This window comes from Perognathus longimembris, chromosome 3 (genome assembly GCF_023159225.1).
Source record: "Perognathus longimembris pacificus isolate PPM17 chromosome 3, ASM2315922v1, whole genome shotgun sequence".
Taxonomy (NCBI): domain Eukaryota; kingdom Metazoa; phylum Chordata; class Mammalia; order Rodentia; family Heteromyidae; genus Perognathus; species Perognathus longimembris.
In genome coordinates, this window is record NC_063163.1 from 83,078,357 (window position 1) to 83,096,724 (window position 18,368).

Sequence of the window (18,368 nt, forward strand, 5' to 3'; positions counted from 1 at the left end):
TACCTCTGGGAGCTGGAAACAGATGGTCATAGCAGAACAGGAGACTATTACTTATAATCATGAGTTTGGCAGAGTTAATTAACTTTGCGACTACATACATGTGTAATTGATTTAAAACTTATAATTAATGGGGGAAGGGTGATATAGAGAACCATAGATTGCACCATTTTTCACAGGATTACTTAAAGCTCTGTGTCTGTGTGTGTGCACGCGCGCACGCACATGCACACACACACACACACACCAGTACTGGGACTTGAACTTAGGGCTTGGGCATTGTCCCTTAGCCTTTTCTATTCAAAGCCACACTCTATCACTCGGCCACAGCTCCACTTTTGGATTTGGGGTGGCTAACTGGAGATAGGAGTCTTACCAACTTCCCTGTCTAGGCTGACTTCAAACCTCCTCAGATCTCAGCCTCCTGAGGAGCTAGGATTACAGTCATGAGTCACCTCACCAGGCCAGAGTGCCTTTTGTTAGTGAATGTGTATGCAACTGCCTTTGCCCTAATTGCCTGTGAGCCTCCTGAGGTAGCACTGAAGGACCATGCAGGGTGACTTCTAAGATGCAGGGAAAGCAGCTCCTGAGCTGCTGGTTCCTGAGCTGGACTTTGCTGTCAGCACATCCCTTAACATGGTCCTCCATGCACCCTGACCTGCTTTTCCCATGTTCTCACGTACTGTCTTGAACTTGGTCATGCCCTTGGACTGGGCAGCCCGCCCTCAGCACCCAATCAATCACAGGTCAGTATTTTGGGGCTGGTTTCACACACTTTCACACACACACACACACACACACACACACACACACACACACAGAGTTACTGGAGTCAGTGAGTCATGACTCCCATAATGCTTTGCTCTTGGCCTTCAAAGATAGCATGATGGATGAGTGCATGACCCTTAGGCCATGCTGCCTCGAGGTGGGGGTGGGGGTGGGGGAGTCAGCAGATTGTTCTATCAATGGCCAGCTAACAAATATTTTAGGCTCATGGCCCCTTTGGTCTGTTTGTGGCTGTTATCTTGTCGGTACAGGGGTTTGAACTCAGGGCCTCATACTTGCTCAACTAGCACTATACCACTTGTGTCATACCTCCAGTCTGGCTTCTGCTGATTCTTTTTAGAGGTGGAATCTGGCAGACTTTTCTGCCTGGACTGGCTTTGAACCTCCATCCTCCAGATCTCTGCCTCCTTAACGCACAGGATTACACAGGAGTGAGCAGTCAATGCCCAGCCCAGTGATCTTGGGAGCACTTCAAGCTCATCCCCTCTCCTTGGAACATTTGAGAACCACACCAAAGCTGCCCTGTGTCCTCTCTTGCAGGGGCTGCAGGAGTATGAGGAGTGGAAGTGGGGGAAGAACCCCACCATGGTGGAGGTGCTGGAGGAGTTCCCATCGGTGCAGATGCCAGCCACTCTGCTGCTCACGCAGCTGTCCCTGCTCCAGCCACGCTACTACTCCATCAGCTCCTCCCCCGACATGTACCCCGACGAGGTGCACCTCACCGTGGCCATCGTCAACTACCACACCCGAGGTGGGCACTGGCACCCTGGTCCTCTACAATACAGCCTCACCCGTGACCCCAAGAGGGAGGAGAGACTGTAAACAGACTGTGCCCGGGGCAGAATTAGGCAAGAGGCAAGATGTGTATTGGGGAGCCTCAACTCTTCCCCTTTGGCTCATTCCCCCTCTATGGGCCCCAAGGAAGCACCGAGGACAAGCCTCCTCACTGTCCCCCCAATCCCCGCGCGGGTCTGTCCCAGCCAAGCGCCCCTCCTCTCCTTGTGCAAGCAGTGGAGGTGCACAGAACCTGGAGGAGCTGGCACAGGACCCTGGCGAGGGACTCAGAGCCCCTCAAGGAGGCCCTGGAGTGGACAAGCACAGAATGTAACCCATCTGTACCCCCACAGCACCCAGAGGTGCACCGCCATGGCCCACTCCTTCAGAAAAAGGGTCCAGGCCAGGAAGTCCCTGTGGTGGCCTCTGAGCTAGTGTTCTGCCCTGGCGGGGTGGGGACAGCCAGGATGGGGACAGCAGTGTGAGCCTAACCACCTGCCTCTTAACAGTAGATGGAGAAGGACCAATTCACCACGGCGTGTGCTCCTCCTGGCTCAACCGGATTCCTGCTGATGAAGTGGTCCCTTGCTTTGTGAGAGGGTGAGTAAGAGTCAGATGGGGGAAGAAAAACAAAGGGGCAACACACACAGACGTCTCGGTTCTGCTTGTTGTCAGAGTTGGAGTAGGTGGTCCAGCCCGAAGTGTTTGAGGGAAAGGACCGTGGGATGGATTCCAGTGTCCTGCATCACTCCAGGTTGCTAGGGAAACAGAACGAGAGTACAGAGCAACAGAGCCCGCTAAGCAAGTCCTACAGGCCAAGTCGGGTCAAGGCTAGGAAGATTTCAGGAACGATATGTCATCTGCTCCATGGCAGGGCTGGGGTGGAAGCTCATACCTGTAATCCCAGCTACTCAGAAGGTAGAAATGTGGTAAAATGAGGTTCAAGGTCAGCCCAGTCCCCCCCCCCCCAATTAGAAAGACTTCATCTCAACCGAGAAGTGAGGCACACCTGTGACCCCAGCGACTCAGGAGGTAGAGACAGGAGGCTCACAGTCCAGGCCAACCTGGGTAAAAGCAGGTACCTATGTGAAAAAGCAAAAAGAGGGGCTGTGGCTCACGTTGTAGAGCACCTGAACTAGCAAGCATGAAACCCTAAGTTCAAACTCCAGCACTCCTGCCCTGGACTGGGACATGTGACCCCCAGAAGGGCTGTAAGTCTCACTCGCTCTCCCCAAGATGGCCACGTGGCCGCCTCAGGTTCCACTACTGGGAGCTCAGCAAGGCTTTGACTCTCTCTTTCTTGACCAGCGCCCCCAGCTTCCACCTGCCCCGGAACCCTCAGGTCCCCTGCATCCTGGTGGGTCCGGGCACCGGCATCGCCCCTTTCCGAAGCTTCTGGCAGCAACGACAGTTCGACATCCAACACAAAGGTGGGTAGAGCCAGTGGCCACGGGGCTCCCCCAAAGAATGAGGGTGCAGCCTCAGCCTGGGTCTCCCAGTGAGGAACACGCCTTCCACATTCCACACAGCCTGTCCTAGGGGCCTACACCCCTCTTTGTCAATGGGAGACCCAATAGCTCTGTTACTGGGGTCTGCAGGGGTCTACTTTAGTCCTTACCTTGTAGCTACGTTGCTAGAGTGGTCACGTGGACTGTGACCTGCCAGAAGAGGTCCGGCAGTGCAGCCTTGGGAGGAGAGAGACCCACCACAGTGGCACTTGCCACACAGCATTTGTTAGGCACCTTCTAAGTGAGTGACATTGTGCTAGGTGCTGGGGTATGGAGACGACCAAAAGAATAACTAGAAGAAAGATAGCAGCCTGGGGAACGTGCTTGCCAGGTGCCATCCTCACCAGGGGTCTCGCAGGGAAATGCTGGCACCTTGACTGATGTCCAGTCTGCAGGTCTTAGTCAGTGATTCATGCAAATGAAAGTCAAAAGTATTCAGAGCCAAGCACTGGTGGCTCACACCTGGAATCCTAGCTACTCAGGAGGCTGAGATCCGAGGATCAGAATTTGAAGTCAGCCCAGCCAGGAGAGTCCTGACAGGAAAGGATACTCTCATCTCTAGTGAGCCAACAAAAAGCCAGAAGTAGGGCTGTTTCTTAAGTGGTAGAGCAATAGCCTTGAGTCGAAAAAGCTCAGGGACAGTGCCTAGGCTCTGAGTTCAAATGCTAGTTCTCTGTCTTTCTCTCTGTCTTTCTCTCTGTCTTTCTCTCTCTCTCTCTCTCTCTCTCTCTCTCTCTCTCACACACACACACACACACACACACACACACACACACACACACCACCCTATTTAGGAACAGATTTTGGTACCCATACGAAATTGGGTCTTGGAACCAATGCCTGTGAGCACTAAGAAATGTCTGTTTCCATTCTGCATCCATGGAACATTAGGTTTACAAAGTGAAGTAAGATCTCATCACCACACACTGCAGGGTCCAAACCCAGGCAGTTTGGTTCACAGTCTGGGCTCTCGGCCCAGCCCAATGATGGGGGCTGTCCAGTAGTCTGAGCACAGAGGCAAATACTGACATACAGGAAGGAGAGGCTGGCCAAAAGCCTGGGTGCACTTACCTTTCTCCCTTCAATGCATGTACACATGTGCATATGTGTGCTCGCATATGCAGGGTATCCACACCATCCTGCCCCATGTCTGTGCGCACCCATCTGCACACCACGCCCTGATGTCCTGGCCCCCAATCCTGCATCTTTCCCACCATCACCACCCCTCAGCCGCTGGTGACCAGAGTCTTCCACTCCCCAGGACTGAGCCCCTGCCCCATGGTCCTGGTCTTCGGGTGTCGCCAGTCCCAGATCGATCACATCTACAGGGAGGAGACGCTGCAAGCCAAGAGCAAGGGCGTCTTCAGAGAGCTCTATACCGCCTACTCCCGGGAGCCCGACAAACCAAAGGTACGCCCGCCACCTGCACACGCGTGCCCAGCACACACGCAAGCCACACTACAGCCCAGAGGGCCCACAGACAGGGATACCTGTTGTCAATAGTAACAGCCACACTACAGGCTTCCACAAGAGACAGATCCAGGCCACCTGGTGTTTGCCCAGGGGCCAGAGGAAGGTGGAAATGGAAGGGTGACTGCCTAGTGGCCATAGAGTTTCACTAGGAAAGACAGGACAGTTCCGGAACCCTGGGTAATAGCAATGGTTGCACAACATTATGGATATCTTTACTGCCCCTGAATGCGCACTTTAAAGTGGTAGAAATATGAAATTGTATCTTAAGTGTATTTTATTATGATAAAAAATGTTTAAACCAGGCGTCGGTGATTCATGCCTGTAATTCTACCTACTCAGGAGGCTGAGATCTGAGGATCACTGTTCAAAGCCAGCCCGGGCAGGAAAGCCTGTGAGACTTTTTATCTTCAATTAATTATCCCCTTCCCCCCATAAGAAAAAGCTATAAGTGAAATTGCAACTCAAGTGAAAAAGCTCAGGGACAGTGCCCAGGCCTGAGGACAGTGCCCAGCACACACACACAGAGTTTAAGCTAGGTACTACTAGTGGCTCATACCTGTTATCCTAGATACTTAGGAGGCTGAAATCCAGGACAGGCTCCAGGCCCCTGAGTTCAAACTCCAGCACCACCACACACATACACACACACACAAAAAAAAATAAAGCTGGGTATAATAGTGCACAGCTTTCTTCGCAGCAGGAGGTGTTTGCCTAGCACATGGGAGGACCTGGGTTCAATCCCCAATACCACCACCACCACCACAACTGCAAAGTTAAAAATAGAGACTTCTTGGGCTAGGAATGTGGCTTAGTGGTAGAGTGCTTACCTTGCATGCATGAGGCCCTGGGTTTGATTCCTCAGTACCACATAAACAATAAATAAATTAAGTCAATTAATAAAAACAACAGGAAAAAGAGATGTCTCTCAAAAAATATTTAGTAGCATGTAAGGGGCAGTTTCCTGTGAGTAATGTATGCAAGCCACAGAACTGAGCATGGTTCTGTTGGATCTTGGGGAGGCCCAAGGGTCCCACAAAAGGGGCCAGGACTCTGAGGATGGTGACGATCAAAGGCGCTGGAGAGTGGCTGGCTAACAGAAGCTAGCACTTATGTACAGGATCGCCCCACTTGAGGACCGTTTCTGGGACAAGCCACCTGAGGCCAGGTGTGGAGGTGCACGCCTATAATCCCAGCTACTTAGGAGCTGGAGACAGTCTATGGAGTCCTGGAGTCAGGCTATGTAACCCTCCACCTTAGCTCCAGCCCCCCGGACATGCAGTGCCTGCTGGGGGGAGTATCCCAAGGCCCAGCCCCCTCTTACCTGTCCTCTGCCCCTGCAGAAGTATGTGCAGGATGTACTACAGGAACACCTGGCGGAACCCGTGTACCGAGCCCTGAAGGAGCAAGGGGGCCACATTTACGTCTGTGGGGATGTCACCATGGCCGCCGACGTCCTCAAAGCCATCCAACGCATCATGGCCCAGCAGGGGAAGCTCTCGGAGGAGGACGCTGGCGTGTTTATCAGCCGGCTGAGGGTGAGTGATGGACCAGCTTCTCACTCCGCTCCGTCTCCTCTTCCTCACCCTCCCTGGGTTACCAGTTAAGGGACCATGGTAATATCCCGACTCCGCTTTCTGCACTGTGGCTGGGGATTCGAGCTATAAACCTGCTCCCCAACCCAGGGGTAAGAGAAGACAGGATGGCTGGGTCTGCAGGTGCATATTGTGGAAATGGTTGTAGGCTACAGTGTATGAAAATTAACGTGTCGGAAACCATTCTAACCCAACTTTTCCTGCTCCTTAGAATCAAGCTGTAGCACTGCCCTGTGCAGTTGTATAGGCTGGGTGCTGCACAAAAAGATCTGTCCAGGCCTGAGGCAGTAACTCATACCTGTCATCCCAGCTACTCAAGAAGCAGAGATCAGGAGGATCATGGTTCAAGGCCAGCTCAGGCACAAAGTTAGTGAGACCCTCTCCTAACCAAGAGAGCTGAGTGTAGTGGCTGGCGCTTGTCATCCAAGATATGTAGGAAGTATAAATAGGAGGAAGGCTTGTCCAAGCCCAGCCCAGAATTAATGTGAGACTCTGTTAAAAAACAAAACAAAACTAAAGCAAAAAGGGCTAGGACATAGCTCAGATGGTAAGGCACCTGTCTAGGAAGCTTGAGGCCCCAAGTTTGACCTTACTACCAGCAAAAGACAGGTCTAAGAGAGGCAAATGGAATCTGAACAACCCATGCTTAGCTTCCCAGGCTGAGTACCTGGAGGGAAGGCCCTTAGATGGCTGTTAACTATGGCAGTCCAGCCTAACTGTGGGAGCAACTGCCCCAAGAAGAATATATATACTGAGTCTCAGACCTCACTGACCTCCAGAGCCAATCTCAGCACCCAACACCGCACCGCCCCCATACTGCACTACATAAGCAGTGATGACTAAAGGAAACGGGGCTCAGCCTCATTTCTTCACAGCCCATTTTCTTTAGGGGCATTCCATTCCCGGTATGGCGTGTGTGACCCCTCCAAGCCCTTGAGTGGCGTCTGAGCTCTACCCCCTGGCTGTTTCTCCCCCCAGGATGACAACCGGTATCACGAGGACATTTTTGGAGTCACCCTGCGAACGTATGAAGTGACCAATCGCCTTAGATCTGAGTCCATTGCCTTCATTGAAGAGAGCAAAAAAGACACGGATGAGTAAGTGCCAGCGTCCACAGGGGAGGGAGGGCACAGCCCTGTCTTCCAGTCCCAGGCGTCAGCTGCCTGACTTTCCGGTACCATGGGGGGGGGCCCTTTGATGGAGTCAAAAGTGCACATTCTCATGGGGTGCCCTGCTGCCTGCAGGCTTGTAATCCTTACACTGGGGAGGTGGAGACAGGAGGGTCAGGAGTTGGAGGCCGGCCTGGGGCATTTGAGGTGCATCTGAGACATATAGTAATAATATGTCTCAAAAAAAAAAGGTGGGAAGGAAGAAGGAAAGAAAAATATGTGAGTTCTCAGTCTCTCCAGATATACTAGATCAGAAACCTGGAAGGTGGGGCAAGGTGGTCAGCATGTTAACGAGGCTTCAGGGGACCTTGAACTCTCCCCCCTCACCCCACCCCCACACACCCCAGAACAGAGGAACCTGTCCTTTGGATTCCTATACCCATCTTGGACGCCCCCTAGTGAACGGAGGAGCTTTTCACCTCCAGGAAGCTGTGTTCTACCAGCACTCCATCCTTCAAGCCCACTCCCTCACCCTCCACATTGCTGGAACTCCCTTAGGGCTGCCGATGACAATGGACAGGATTTTGACAATTGCACTCAGCCTCCAGAAATCACTAGGTACAGCCTGAAGTGCCAGGAGACTAGCAAGGAGCCTGTCTCATGATTGCCATCCGCATGTACAGTTTTCCCTTCCCCCAAATCCGCTATGCTCCTGAGGCAGATAGGAGCTCAGCCATCTCTTCTCGCAGCACAAAGCACACCTTTCTTAATACTCATTATCCTTAGTGTTTCTGCCTTAAGGCAACACAACTATCACAATGCAGACTTGGGTCTACTGGCTTAATCCTTGTTTGTGGATCACACCTTCCTTGACTTATTGTCAAAAGCTTCTTTCCAGAACCCATGCTTGCAGCTGTGTTGGTGAGGATTCATCCTCCATCCATCCATCCATCCTCCCATCTGTCCTTCCAATTATCCATCCATCTATCCATAAATACTTCCATCAGACCATCCATTCATTCATTCACCCATTCCCTCATCCATCCATCTATACATCTGCCCATCATTTATCTTCATTTACTCACCAATCCCTTCATTCATTCATATATACATACATCTGTCCATCTGTTTTTTCATGCCTTCATTCACCCAGCCATCTATTCCTCTATCAATTTTTCCACTCATCCCTTCGTTCCTTCACTTCTTCATCCATCCAAGCCACTCCTAGCATGGAGTTATGGCTACCTGGAGGGAAGGGACTTTTTGAGCTAAATATTGACTATGGCCGCCCAGACATTCATTTGTCCACCTATCCATGCATTAAAGAGGAGCCTCTTCTGTGTGCCAAGTCTCATCCAACGCACTAAGGCTACAGAAGAAACAAAAAAGAAGCCTGGGAGCCCACAGCGATGGTTTTCCCCAGGTTTCTAGTTCTTTTTTTTTTTTTTTTTTTTTTTGAGACAATGTCTTACACTGTAGGCCAGGCTGGCCTGGAACTTGAGATCCTCCTGCCTCTGCCTGCCCAGTGCAGGGGTTACAGTCATGAGCCTCCACACCCACCCCTACCTAGGCCTTTAAGATTTCTGAAGGAAGTAGAACACCTCAGCAGTCACAGCACTAACTCCTTCCTCCTTTTCCTCTGACAGAGTTTTCAGCTCCTAACTGGATCTCTCCGCCCAGATGGCTGGTAGGGTGGCCATCCCCAAGTGCTCCAGCCTAGGCGGCCACAGGTTCCTCAGCACAGACACACGTGGCTGAACCCTTGTCATGGGACCCTGCCTCGAGGGCCCTGCTCTGCCTCTCATCCTCCGCTGTGTCCTGGTCCTCCTCTGGTCCTCACCCATCAGTGGTGTCGTCCACCCTCCTGGGTCTCCTTGTGTTTCCCGCTGCGATGCAATGCCTTTATATTCTGCAGTGGCTCTGACAAAATCGTGTCCTCCCTGCCCTTCACTGCCAAAGGCAGAGCGCGGGTGCATGAATCCATTGGGTTACGGCCGGCTGTCACTCCTGTTAAGGTCTGTCCTCCAGAGTACCTTGAGAACAAGGCTCCAGGCACTGAACCTCAGAAACCCCCTGAGCCAGTCCCTCAGCTGCTCAAGGCCCCTTGATCCTTTTCTACAATGCTGTTTTGCTCGTGTGTGTGTGTGTGTGTGTGTGTGTGTGCGTGTGTGATAGGCCTGGGTCTCCCTCTGACATCTCTGTGTGCAACTGTGTCAATTGTAGATCAAGTCCCCTGCTGAGGACCCACCATCGCACAAACACACTCCTTCCTACACGGTGTTCATTCAGCCTTCATGACTATAATGGAGCTCCTTGATTGTCCTGGTTTAAAAAAAAAAAAAAAAAAAAAAGGCCAGGCCAAGGGCTACGGAAGGAGATATGAGAACTAAAAGGGACATTTCTCCATGCATTTAGCTTCCCACACCAGCCAGAAGAGCGCTCACTGGGAAATGGACCTTGGGCAGTGGATAGGCAAACTCCCTGTCCAGTCTCACATCAAGGCAGCGGTCAGCTGCTGTGAGCACATTCAGTGAGCCCCGCCCCCGCCAATCTCCACCCCGTGCTCTGGAGCCCACAAGTCATCCTGTCTGTGGAAGCCCTGTGCAAACACAACCTTTCCACCTTGCCGAGGAAGGGGGCAGGGGACACCCTCCATTTCCTCCAAATCACACTGTAAAGAATATGAATGGCTTGAACTTTAAAGTTGGGACCCTGGAAGCAATGGCCAGGAGAAAACAACCGTTACTTTTTTATTCCTTCAAATGGGGATTGCTGCTTCACCCTTGGCCATAACGTGGAAAGACGGTTGTAAGGAATCAGGAGGGAGGGAGAGGCCATCCTGAGGAACCATACAAATTCCATATGAGGACTTAGGGTGGGCTTAGCCCTTGGGCTTTGGGCTTTCTAAAACTGATCTCCCAAATTCTTAACCTGCTAAAATAATTCTGATAAATAACTTGCACTTTGATCCAAAACAAATAGGCACAGTAAAGTGGGAAGTAGGACTCAGCCTGCCGAGGTCCTCTTCTCCGAGTCAGTGGCACAGGAGGGTCCCTCTCCCACTGCAATGCTAGAAGTCAGGGAGGGCCACGGAGCTGTTCAAAGGCAGCTGAGAAACCTCCGTGTGCCACAGCCTCAAGGGATGGCCTTGTGGTCCCCAGTTCTGTCCTTCAGTTCTGTTGTTGTGTTTTGTTTTGTCAGAAGGAAGCCGCCTTTCCTTTTTTACAGTGCATAGATGCTGTCTGCATAGCTTTGGAAGGACTTTGCAATTTGGGTACAAAGGCCCCGAGGGCTCCTTTAAAGTCAAAAGGCAAAGCATGTCTCATTCTTCTACCCTCTCCCTAGTGGCCCCCACTGGTATCACTGCTCTGGGATATGGGCTTCATCCAAGGTAAGGTCGGTCGTACCTGCCTTCTTTTAATCCCAAATGTTCCTGCTCAGTCTTCGTGGATCTAGACAAGGCACTTGGAATCCCACAGTGACCCTCACTAGCCTGGAGGAAAGCCAGTAGCTGCCATGATCAACACAAACTGACCCCAAGTAGCTCCTCTCCTCCCCCATGGGGGCTTTCTTTCCAATCTTCTGGGAATTTGAGCAAAGTTTCTAAGATGTCACTCATTCCCCAGGATTAAACTCCAGTGTCAAAGGATTGATCCCAGCTTCCTGCAGAACTGGTTCTCCATAGCCAGATAAAGATACCTTTTTCCACATCAGACTCCTCTTTCCTGCATAGGCCTACGCTTCCTGCCACAAGCCTCTCCCTCTTTTAGGATTCCTGATAACCAAACAGGGGGTTGTGTTGAGCAGCATATCAGAAGTTAAGAGAATTGGGGTGAGCTTAGTTCTGGTCTAGGGTTCTAGTTAAGTGCTGCCCTCTGCTGGTTGTTTTTAGTTGGGTGCCAGAGCCCCCAAGAAGGTACATCCCCAAGATACCCTGTTATAGAAACCTAAAATTTTCCCAACTTCAAAAAAAGGAAAATAAATAAATTCCCAAATCAGAAACACTTCTGGTCACGTGCATTTCAGCCACGAGACACTCAACCTGTAATACTTGCAGGGAGGGGTCAAAAGTCAACAGGCCTCAGAGCATTTATGAGTTTGTTTTGTTCTGATAAACTGGAGGAGTTGTGAAACAATCAGGCATCCTATCCCAAACCATCCATTCCTAAAGCCATGGTGGCCTTGCAGGCAGAAGCGAGTGTGCCTTAACACACCGCTTACCACCACCCCTTAGGCAATGGCTGTTAACCTCTGGGTGTCCCTGTCCCAGGACTTCTCAACTGCAGCCTCTGGGGACTGGATCATTCTTTGGCTATCTTAGGAAGTTGAGCCTCTCCCAGTAAAAACTCAGAGAGGTCTCCTGGTCGACAGGACAGTGGCCATGGTTCCCTTTCAGGACTGGAGACCCCCCCACCCCCCGTGATGTCATTGCTCTTGAATGCCTAATGCCCTGCCCTGGGCATTGGTTCTCCTTGAGCTAGGTGGGAGGAGGCCTGGAGGCCTGGCCCGAGGCCCTGCCCATCGTCGTCGTGGTCTTGTGCTGTGAGGCCCCGTCTAGGCTCCGCAGTGGCTATGGAGCAGGCCTGGCCGGTGGGGTGGGTGACCGCGCGGGACTGGTGGGCAGCACGGGAGTGGGGTGGGGGTGGGGGCTCCAGCTCACCACGCACGCGCTGTCGGCACCTCGGACGCCCCTCGCCATGCGACCCCCCGGTGATGCTCGCCTCTGCCCAGTGTCAGCGCTCCTGCCCCGCTCCGCGCACCGGCGCCCGCCCCCAGCCCCTCCGCGAGGTCGGCCAGGCTGTGCTCGCCGCATGCTCTGTTGTGTACAGCTCTCCTCTCCTGATTCCATGGGATTCAACAACAACAAAGCCTACGTATGCCTGTTTGCATTATGGATAGCGTATTAAAAAGCGGACTCCACGCAGGCCGGCTCCTGTCGTTTGTCTCGCCTCGGGAATTACTCCTCACCCTTTCGCTCGATGGCACAAGCCCGCAGGAACCACGGGCTCCAGAGCCCAGTGGGGAATCCCAGAGACAGCCCCGGCCGCCATACTGTCTCAGCGCAGGGAATTCTGAAGGTGACCTTGAGCCTCCGCAGCGCCCCGCAGCAGGCGTTGAATGGCATTATGGGAGGGGAAAAAAACAACGAGCATGCGCACTTCATGACAACGCCATGCATCCTGAGCATGTGCAGTACACGATTACGCGCTATGCCCACGGCGCCTGCGCACCACCGGATGCGTGGTACACGACTGGGAAAACCCATGTTCTCAGAGCACGCACAGGACTTAACAGGCTAGGCTTCGCGAACATGCACGGTACATAACTGGTAGCTATGCATCCCGAGCCTGCGGGACACATGATGGAACCCCTTGTATCCGGAGCATGCTCACTCAGTACGCCACTGAGCGCTCTGTATCTTGAGCTTGCATTGCACTCTACACAACTAAACTCTATGCACCCAGAGCATGAGCAGTGCATGCATCCTGAGCATGCGCAGTTTCTCCACATGGCAGTGTCTTGGACACCAAGGGTCCACTGTTGGTATAATACGGTGGAATGAGGTGGGATGAAGGATCCTAAACAGACACGAATTCTGTTTTCTTCCCACTTTTTAGCTTCTTTCTCTTCTAGAACCACAGGCGGCCCCACCTAGAAAGTATTTAATATTAAGCCCTGAATTTTTCCGGGGCCCTCCAGCCACCAGCTGCCACAGAGGCCAGTCCTTTAAAAAGCCTTCTTGCTTCGTCTTTCCACCTGCCTCTCAGCACTGGGAGAGAGAGAGGAGGGAGAAGGAAAGGGAGGGAGGGAGGAAGGGAGGAAGAAAGGCCTAAAAACTTCAACTCTACATTGTGCTTCCATGAATTCCCTTTGCTAGATTCCTTTCCTATAATGGACTCAATACCCTGTTAGTCCTTTTGTGTCTGGTTTCTTTCCCTTAGCCTTCAAGGTTCAGTTCTTGTAGTGGCAAGTGGCTGTAATTCATGCTTTTTTACAACCATTCTGTCAAGGCTCTTCGCCAATCTTTATAAAGGCTCAATAAGCTTCAGGCCTTCATCTCTACCCAGCCTTGTTTTTCTTGAGGACCTGGGAGACAACTCTTTGATGTGCAAATATAAGGAAGACAGTGTCCCCACCGCCCTGGCCCTTTCACACCCTGAGAGTTTAGCCTGGGCTCTTTGTTCTGGACTGCTAACCACCTTTGGCACAAAGATTGGGAAAGTTCCATCATCCCTCCAGGCAGGCAAAGACCAGTGCAATGGGCAGTACAGTGGGTACCCAATTACCCAGCCTAAGCCAACTAAAGTAGAGAGGAATATGGGACAAACAGGGCCATCAAGTTCTTTACCTGAGGACACATTACCATGATTCTTTCCGTTTGTTTTTGTGCCAGTACTGGGGTTTAAGCTCCGTGCCAGGGCACTGAACCTTAATTTTTTTCACTCAAGGCTGGCATTCTACCACTTGAACCCCACCTCCACTTTCCACTTTTTAGTGATTAATTGGAGATAAAGAGTCTCACAGACTTTCCTGCCTGGGCTGGCTTCAAACTAGGATCCTCAGATCTCAGTCTCCTGAGTAGCTAGGATTATAAGTGTGAGCCAGACATCATGAGAACAGATCTTGAGAGCAGATGTATAAGCTAGCACATTGTGTAGGTACAGGACTGTGCTCCATGTTTTCACTAGCTCATTACCTGTGAGGTCACACATGTCATTCTTAATACTCCATAATAAAACTGCTCTTCTATAGCTGGGTTGGCAGAGACTTGTTCTCCACCCCCACCCCCACCCCAGCATCTTTATCATTGTTGATCAGGACACAGAGAGACACTGGAGGAGCCAGATGCAGCTGTGGGGGCTGCTTCCTGGCTGATGGGCCACAAACTGTTTATTAAGCACCATCCAGTGGATTTGCAACTTCTCAGGGTCAGGGCCATAGTAGGGGGGTGGAGGGCATACAGGGCCAGGGATAGGAGGGAGAAAGGTGGCTGAAGGGATAGAGAAGGCAAGGGATTTGAGCAAAAGGAGATGTGGCCTTGGAAGCTTGGTGGAGGCAGATGGAACTGTCAGTGGGCCAGGGTGGGGGTGTTGTGTTTGTCCATGATCTCAGCACACACACACACACACACCAACAAGGCACAGTTACCAAAGCTGGGATCCAAATGGTCTCTCAGACTTTTCCAAAAGCCCACAGTGGTGGAGAGGAAGTAACATTCGGCCTTGGATGCACTGCCCCAGCCCCGCCCCCACACGCCCACAGTCACACGGTGTCATCCAGCACTTTTTCTGCTTTACACACACCACTCAAGTCTACGCAGTCTTCCCAATGGCCGCAGCAGGCAGGCAGGCATTGTTAGTGTGCCCATCTTACAGATGGGAAAACTGATCTCACAAAGCACCTTAATCCACCATCTGTTTAAACATTTGTAATTAACAGATTGTGATGATTTGCCAAACAAGTAGGCATCCAGAGCTGACTCTGCTGGAGTCTTGGTCCTGCTTGAAGTGGCTTCACAGCAAAAGGAAAAAAGACTCATTGAATAAATAGTGACCACTGAAGGAAACAATTACAAGCCTAAAAAGTGTTGGCACCGGGCATGTTGGTGCACTCCTGTAATCCCAGCTACTCAGGAGGATCAAGTGAATTTGGGAACAACCTGGGTTGTACGGTTGAGACTCTTATCTCAAACATAAAACAAAATAAAAGGTCTGTGGTAGAGCATTTGCCTAGCAAGCACAAGGTCCTGGATTCAATCCTCAGTAAGGGGAAGGAAAGAAGAAAACTGGGGATGAGCTGTATCTGGTACCAAGGTGGAACAAAGAGGATACCCAGAGACTTAAGCCCAACTCTGGAAGAGGAGAAGGAGGAGCAACTGGAAGGAGGAAGAACTGGCAGGAAGTACACTCCAGACAGCAAGAGAACTGGCCCTGAGAAAGTCAGTTGTGGGAAGAATGGGAAGACCTGTTTATCTGGGGCATGTGTGCTTAGGGAGAGAAAGGCAAGGATGGGTGTAGTTGGTCCTTCTGCAACAGTGTTACAGATTTCAGGTGTAGATGGTCCTTCTGCAACAGTGTTACAGATTTCAGAACTTGCTGACACAGATTTCAGTACTCTCTCTTCTCTCCTCTCTTGCTCTTCCCCCACCCCTTGCTGGTACTTTTCTGTCATGGCTGGCTTTGAACCATGATCCTCAGATCTCAGCCTTCTGAGTAGCTAGGATTATAGGCGTGAGTCACCAAAATCCCTTAGCTTTTTTGTTCAAAGCTGGCACTCTACCACTTGAAACACAGCTCCCCCATTTGCAGCTTTTTGCTGGTTAACTAGAGCGAAGTCTTGTGGACTTTCTTGCCTACGGTTGGCTTGGAACCATGATCCTCACATCTCAGTCTCTTGAGTAGCTAGGATTATAGGTATTTTAAGAGCAATCGAGAGCCACAGATGGCTTAGTACCAATCCAGTGAGAGTAATTCATCCCTCAGGGCATCCTGACTCCCAGGTTGTGGGGGGTGCCTGAATGTACCAGCTGGGGACAGACAGGTTGTTGCCATCCTCCATGGAGTTCAAGCTCTTGGGGCTCAGGGACTCTTACCTCAGTAGCTCAGCTCAGGGTTCTATTCTCATCCCAGTGTCAGCACAGGGCCTAGGGCTGAACTGAACAGACCTTCAAGGCAAAAAGAAAAGAAAAGTAGGAAGAAGAAGGAAGAGAAGAAGGAGGAGGAGGAGGAGAAAGCAAACAAGCAAGAAGATGAGGAGAAGGCAGAGAAGGAGGGGGAAGAGGGATGGGGAGGAGAGGAGGGGGAGGAGGAAGAAGAAAACACATACCCACATTTGGTGTTATCTCCTATTTCAAGGGTCCAATCTAGGTTTTCATCCCCTGTGACCTTGAACCAGTGGCCCCCACCTTTACAAACCTCATCTTCCATATCTGTTAACGGGGCATAAATTGGTACTTGGGGGCAGGGGTGGGGTGGGTGGAGCGGTAACATATGCCTTTGCAAACATAAAGGATTCTTGTGCTGGGGTCCAAGGTTTTGTGGGAGATGAAGCTAAGACAGAGGGGAGTGGTTAGGTGAGTACGAATGTGTGGGTTTGAGCATGCACACCTGATTCCTGTCCACTGGATTCCCCATGTCAGGTTTATGCACATCACCTGGGCAACAATGACAGGCTTTTGGCAACAGTGGGTCTCTCTGAGATTTGTGGGTTGGTAGAGACCTTCCTGGCTTTGCTCTGATTGAATTTGAGCCCCCACCTCAAGAAGCAGCTGATGCTGTGTGACAACCTTAGGTAGCTGCATGTAAGAAAGGATATTCGAATGTCAAGAAATGAAATCTAAAACTGTGGCCCACCTCCCTCTGGGAGTCATGGCTGTGTAGATCATTCTAGAAGAAGAAGGCCTCCCACCGGCCGCAGATCTCCAGCAAGGAGAAGGTACTCTCACAGCTGGAGCAGATCTCTTTCTAGAAATAGAGCTAAAAGATCCATTGGGTTGAGGTGGGGGAGGGGGAATAAGATGAAGTATCAGTTTGCAAGAGAAGGGTAATAACTTCCTTTGGAGTAGGTACCAAAAATTTTCAAGTTTTGTTTGAGATTCAGTAAGCTTGGTACATTTTTAAGATGTTTTCACCATTGACAATTTGTCTCCTGGAACAGGGACACACAGTAAAGATGTAATCTCTATGGTTTGAAATTTATTATTTGAGGCATATGATGCCAAGAACTGTTATTTTACAATGTTCCCTTAAGCAACATCGAATTTGCTTTGAACTTTAGTCTTTGCCCTAACAGGGAATAAAAGACCAAACAAAACAAAGGGGGGAAAAAACCCTTTAAATCCTGCCCTTCTCAAGTGTGACGTTATCTAAACAAAACTGGCAGAAGTTGAACTTAGATTTGTTTTCTTTCATAGCTACATATAGTATGCAGCTATTGATGATATGTAATAGTCTTTAAAAGTGGCTGGAACCACAGGTCAACAGGTAAAGATAAGAGCTATGCCATACAACTAGATGAGAGAGGTTTTACCCCCTCCCCCAAAAATTCCAGCCAGTTGTCATCCTGGACAGATGGCCTACAGAATCTGATAAGTTTCCAGAAAGCTTACCTTTGTTTAGATCACGAGTTCCTTATATGACTGCTATATGTGAATTCATAGCTGTTGTGGAACATTATTTAGAATCTTGGATTTCAAAATATCAATGTCCTGCCAAGTTAAAACTACCTCTGTAGAGCTGAACTTTTGAGTTACTGGGTAAAAGAAAAAAAATATTTTTTTTTCCGTGCAGTCATGTGCAATATGTTTCCTTGAGAATTCCTTGGGATGAAAGGTTGAGTTGCAGATTGTAGAAGTGGGGGGAGGTGGGGCTCAAAGGGTTCCCCACCATCTGTTTGCCTCACAGCAGGACATAGATTTGGAAACAATTATCAACTGCACTCCATTGTAGAGGGTTCTGAGTTAAGAGAATTGAGGAGGTTCTGGGGGGGGGGTGGGGCAGGGGTACTGGGTACTGTTCCTTAGCATTATTCTTCAAGACTTGTGCTCCATCACTTGAGCCACATCTCCACTTTTGGCTATTTGTTGGTTAAGTGGAGATAAGATTCTCAGGGACTTTCCTGGCTGGACTGACTTTGAACCACAATCCTCAGATCTCAGCCTCCTGATTCTCTGGGATTATAAGCGTGAACCACCAACCAGTGCCTAACTGAATACTCTTTAAAAAACAAAAATCACAAAACTAGTAAACTGCTTGGCACAGAACCCATTCAAGAAAACTGTTTCCATGGGGTAAAGCATGGTCCAAGAGAAATGAAGCAGGGCTGGATTTGAATCTAGGACCAGAGGCTCTGAACAATTCCTCTTACCTCCCAAATACCCCCATCTGCCCGTCTGTACTTTGGGGAGAATGAAAATTCCTAAGGTTTGGTGGAAAGTCCACAGGGGAAACAGGAGAATATATATACAATCGTTTGTCGATTTAAAAACTTAATTTCAAGGAGTCTTTAACTCCCATTTCCTGCTTTTTGTGCAGAAAATGTCTTTCTTTACCTAATTCTCCCTGATTTAACTCTGATATACCAAAATAAATCCTTGCTTTAAAACAACAACAGTCTTCATTTCAGAATAC

At 50.4% G+C, this 18,368-nt stretch overlaps 1 protein-coding gene across 4 annotated transcripts in view; it reads left to right on the top strand.

Annotated features, from left to right (window-relative positions):
* Nucleotides 1-12,149, top strand: part of Nos1 (nitric oxide synthase 1) — a 129,339-nt gene extending 117,190 nt beyond the window's left edge. For 3 of the 4 annotated variants that reach the window (XM_048342877.1, XM_048342876.1, XM_048342878.1), the window contains 7 exons: nucleotides 1,324-1,534; nucleotides 2,067-2,157; nucleotides 2,866-2,987; nucleotides 4,327-4,475; nucleotides 5,879-6,073; nucleotides 7,109-7,227; nucleotides 8,886-12,149. In XM_048342877.1, coding sequence (XP_048198834.1) covers nucleotides 1,324-1,534; nucleotides 2,067-2,157; nucleotides 2,866-2,987; nucleotides 4,327-4,475; nucleotides 5,879-6,073; nucleotides 7,109-7,227; nucleotides 8,886-8,901 — 903 coding nt within the window. In that variant the 3' untranslated portion in view covers nucleotides 8,902-12,149. The remainder of the gene's footprint in view (nucleotides 1-1,323; nucleotides 1,535-2,066; nucleotides 2,158-2,865; nucleotides 2,988-4,326; nucleotides 4,476-5,878; nucleotides 6,074-7,108; nucleotides 7,228-8,885) is intronic. The other variant, XM_048342879.1, reaches the window with a different exon arrangement.
* The last annotated feature ends 6,219 nt before the right edge of the window (nucleotides 12,150-18,368 follow it).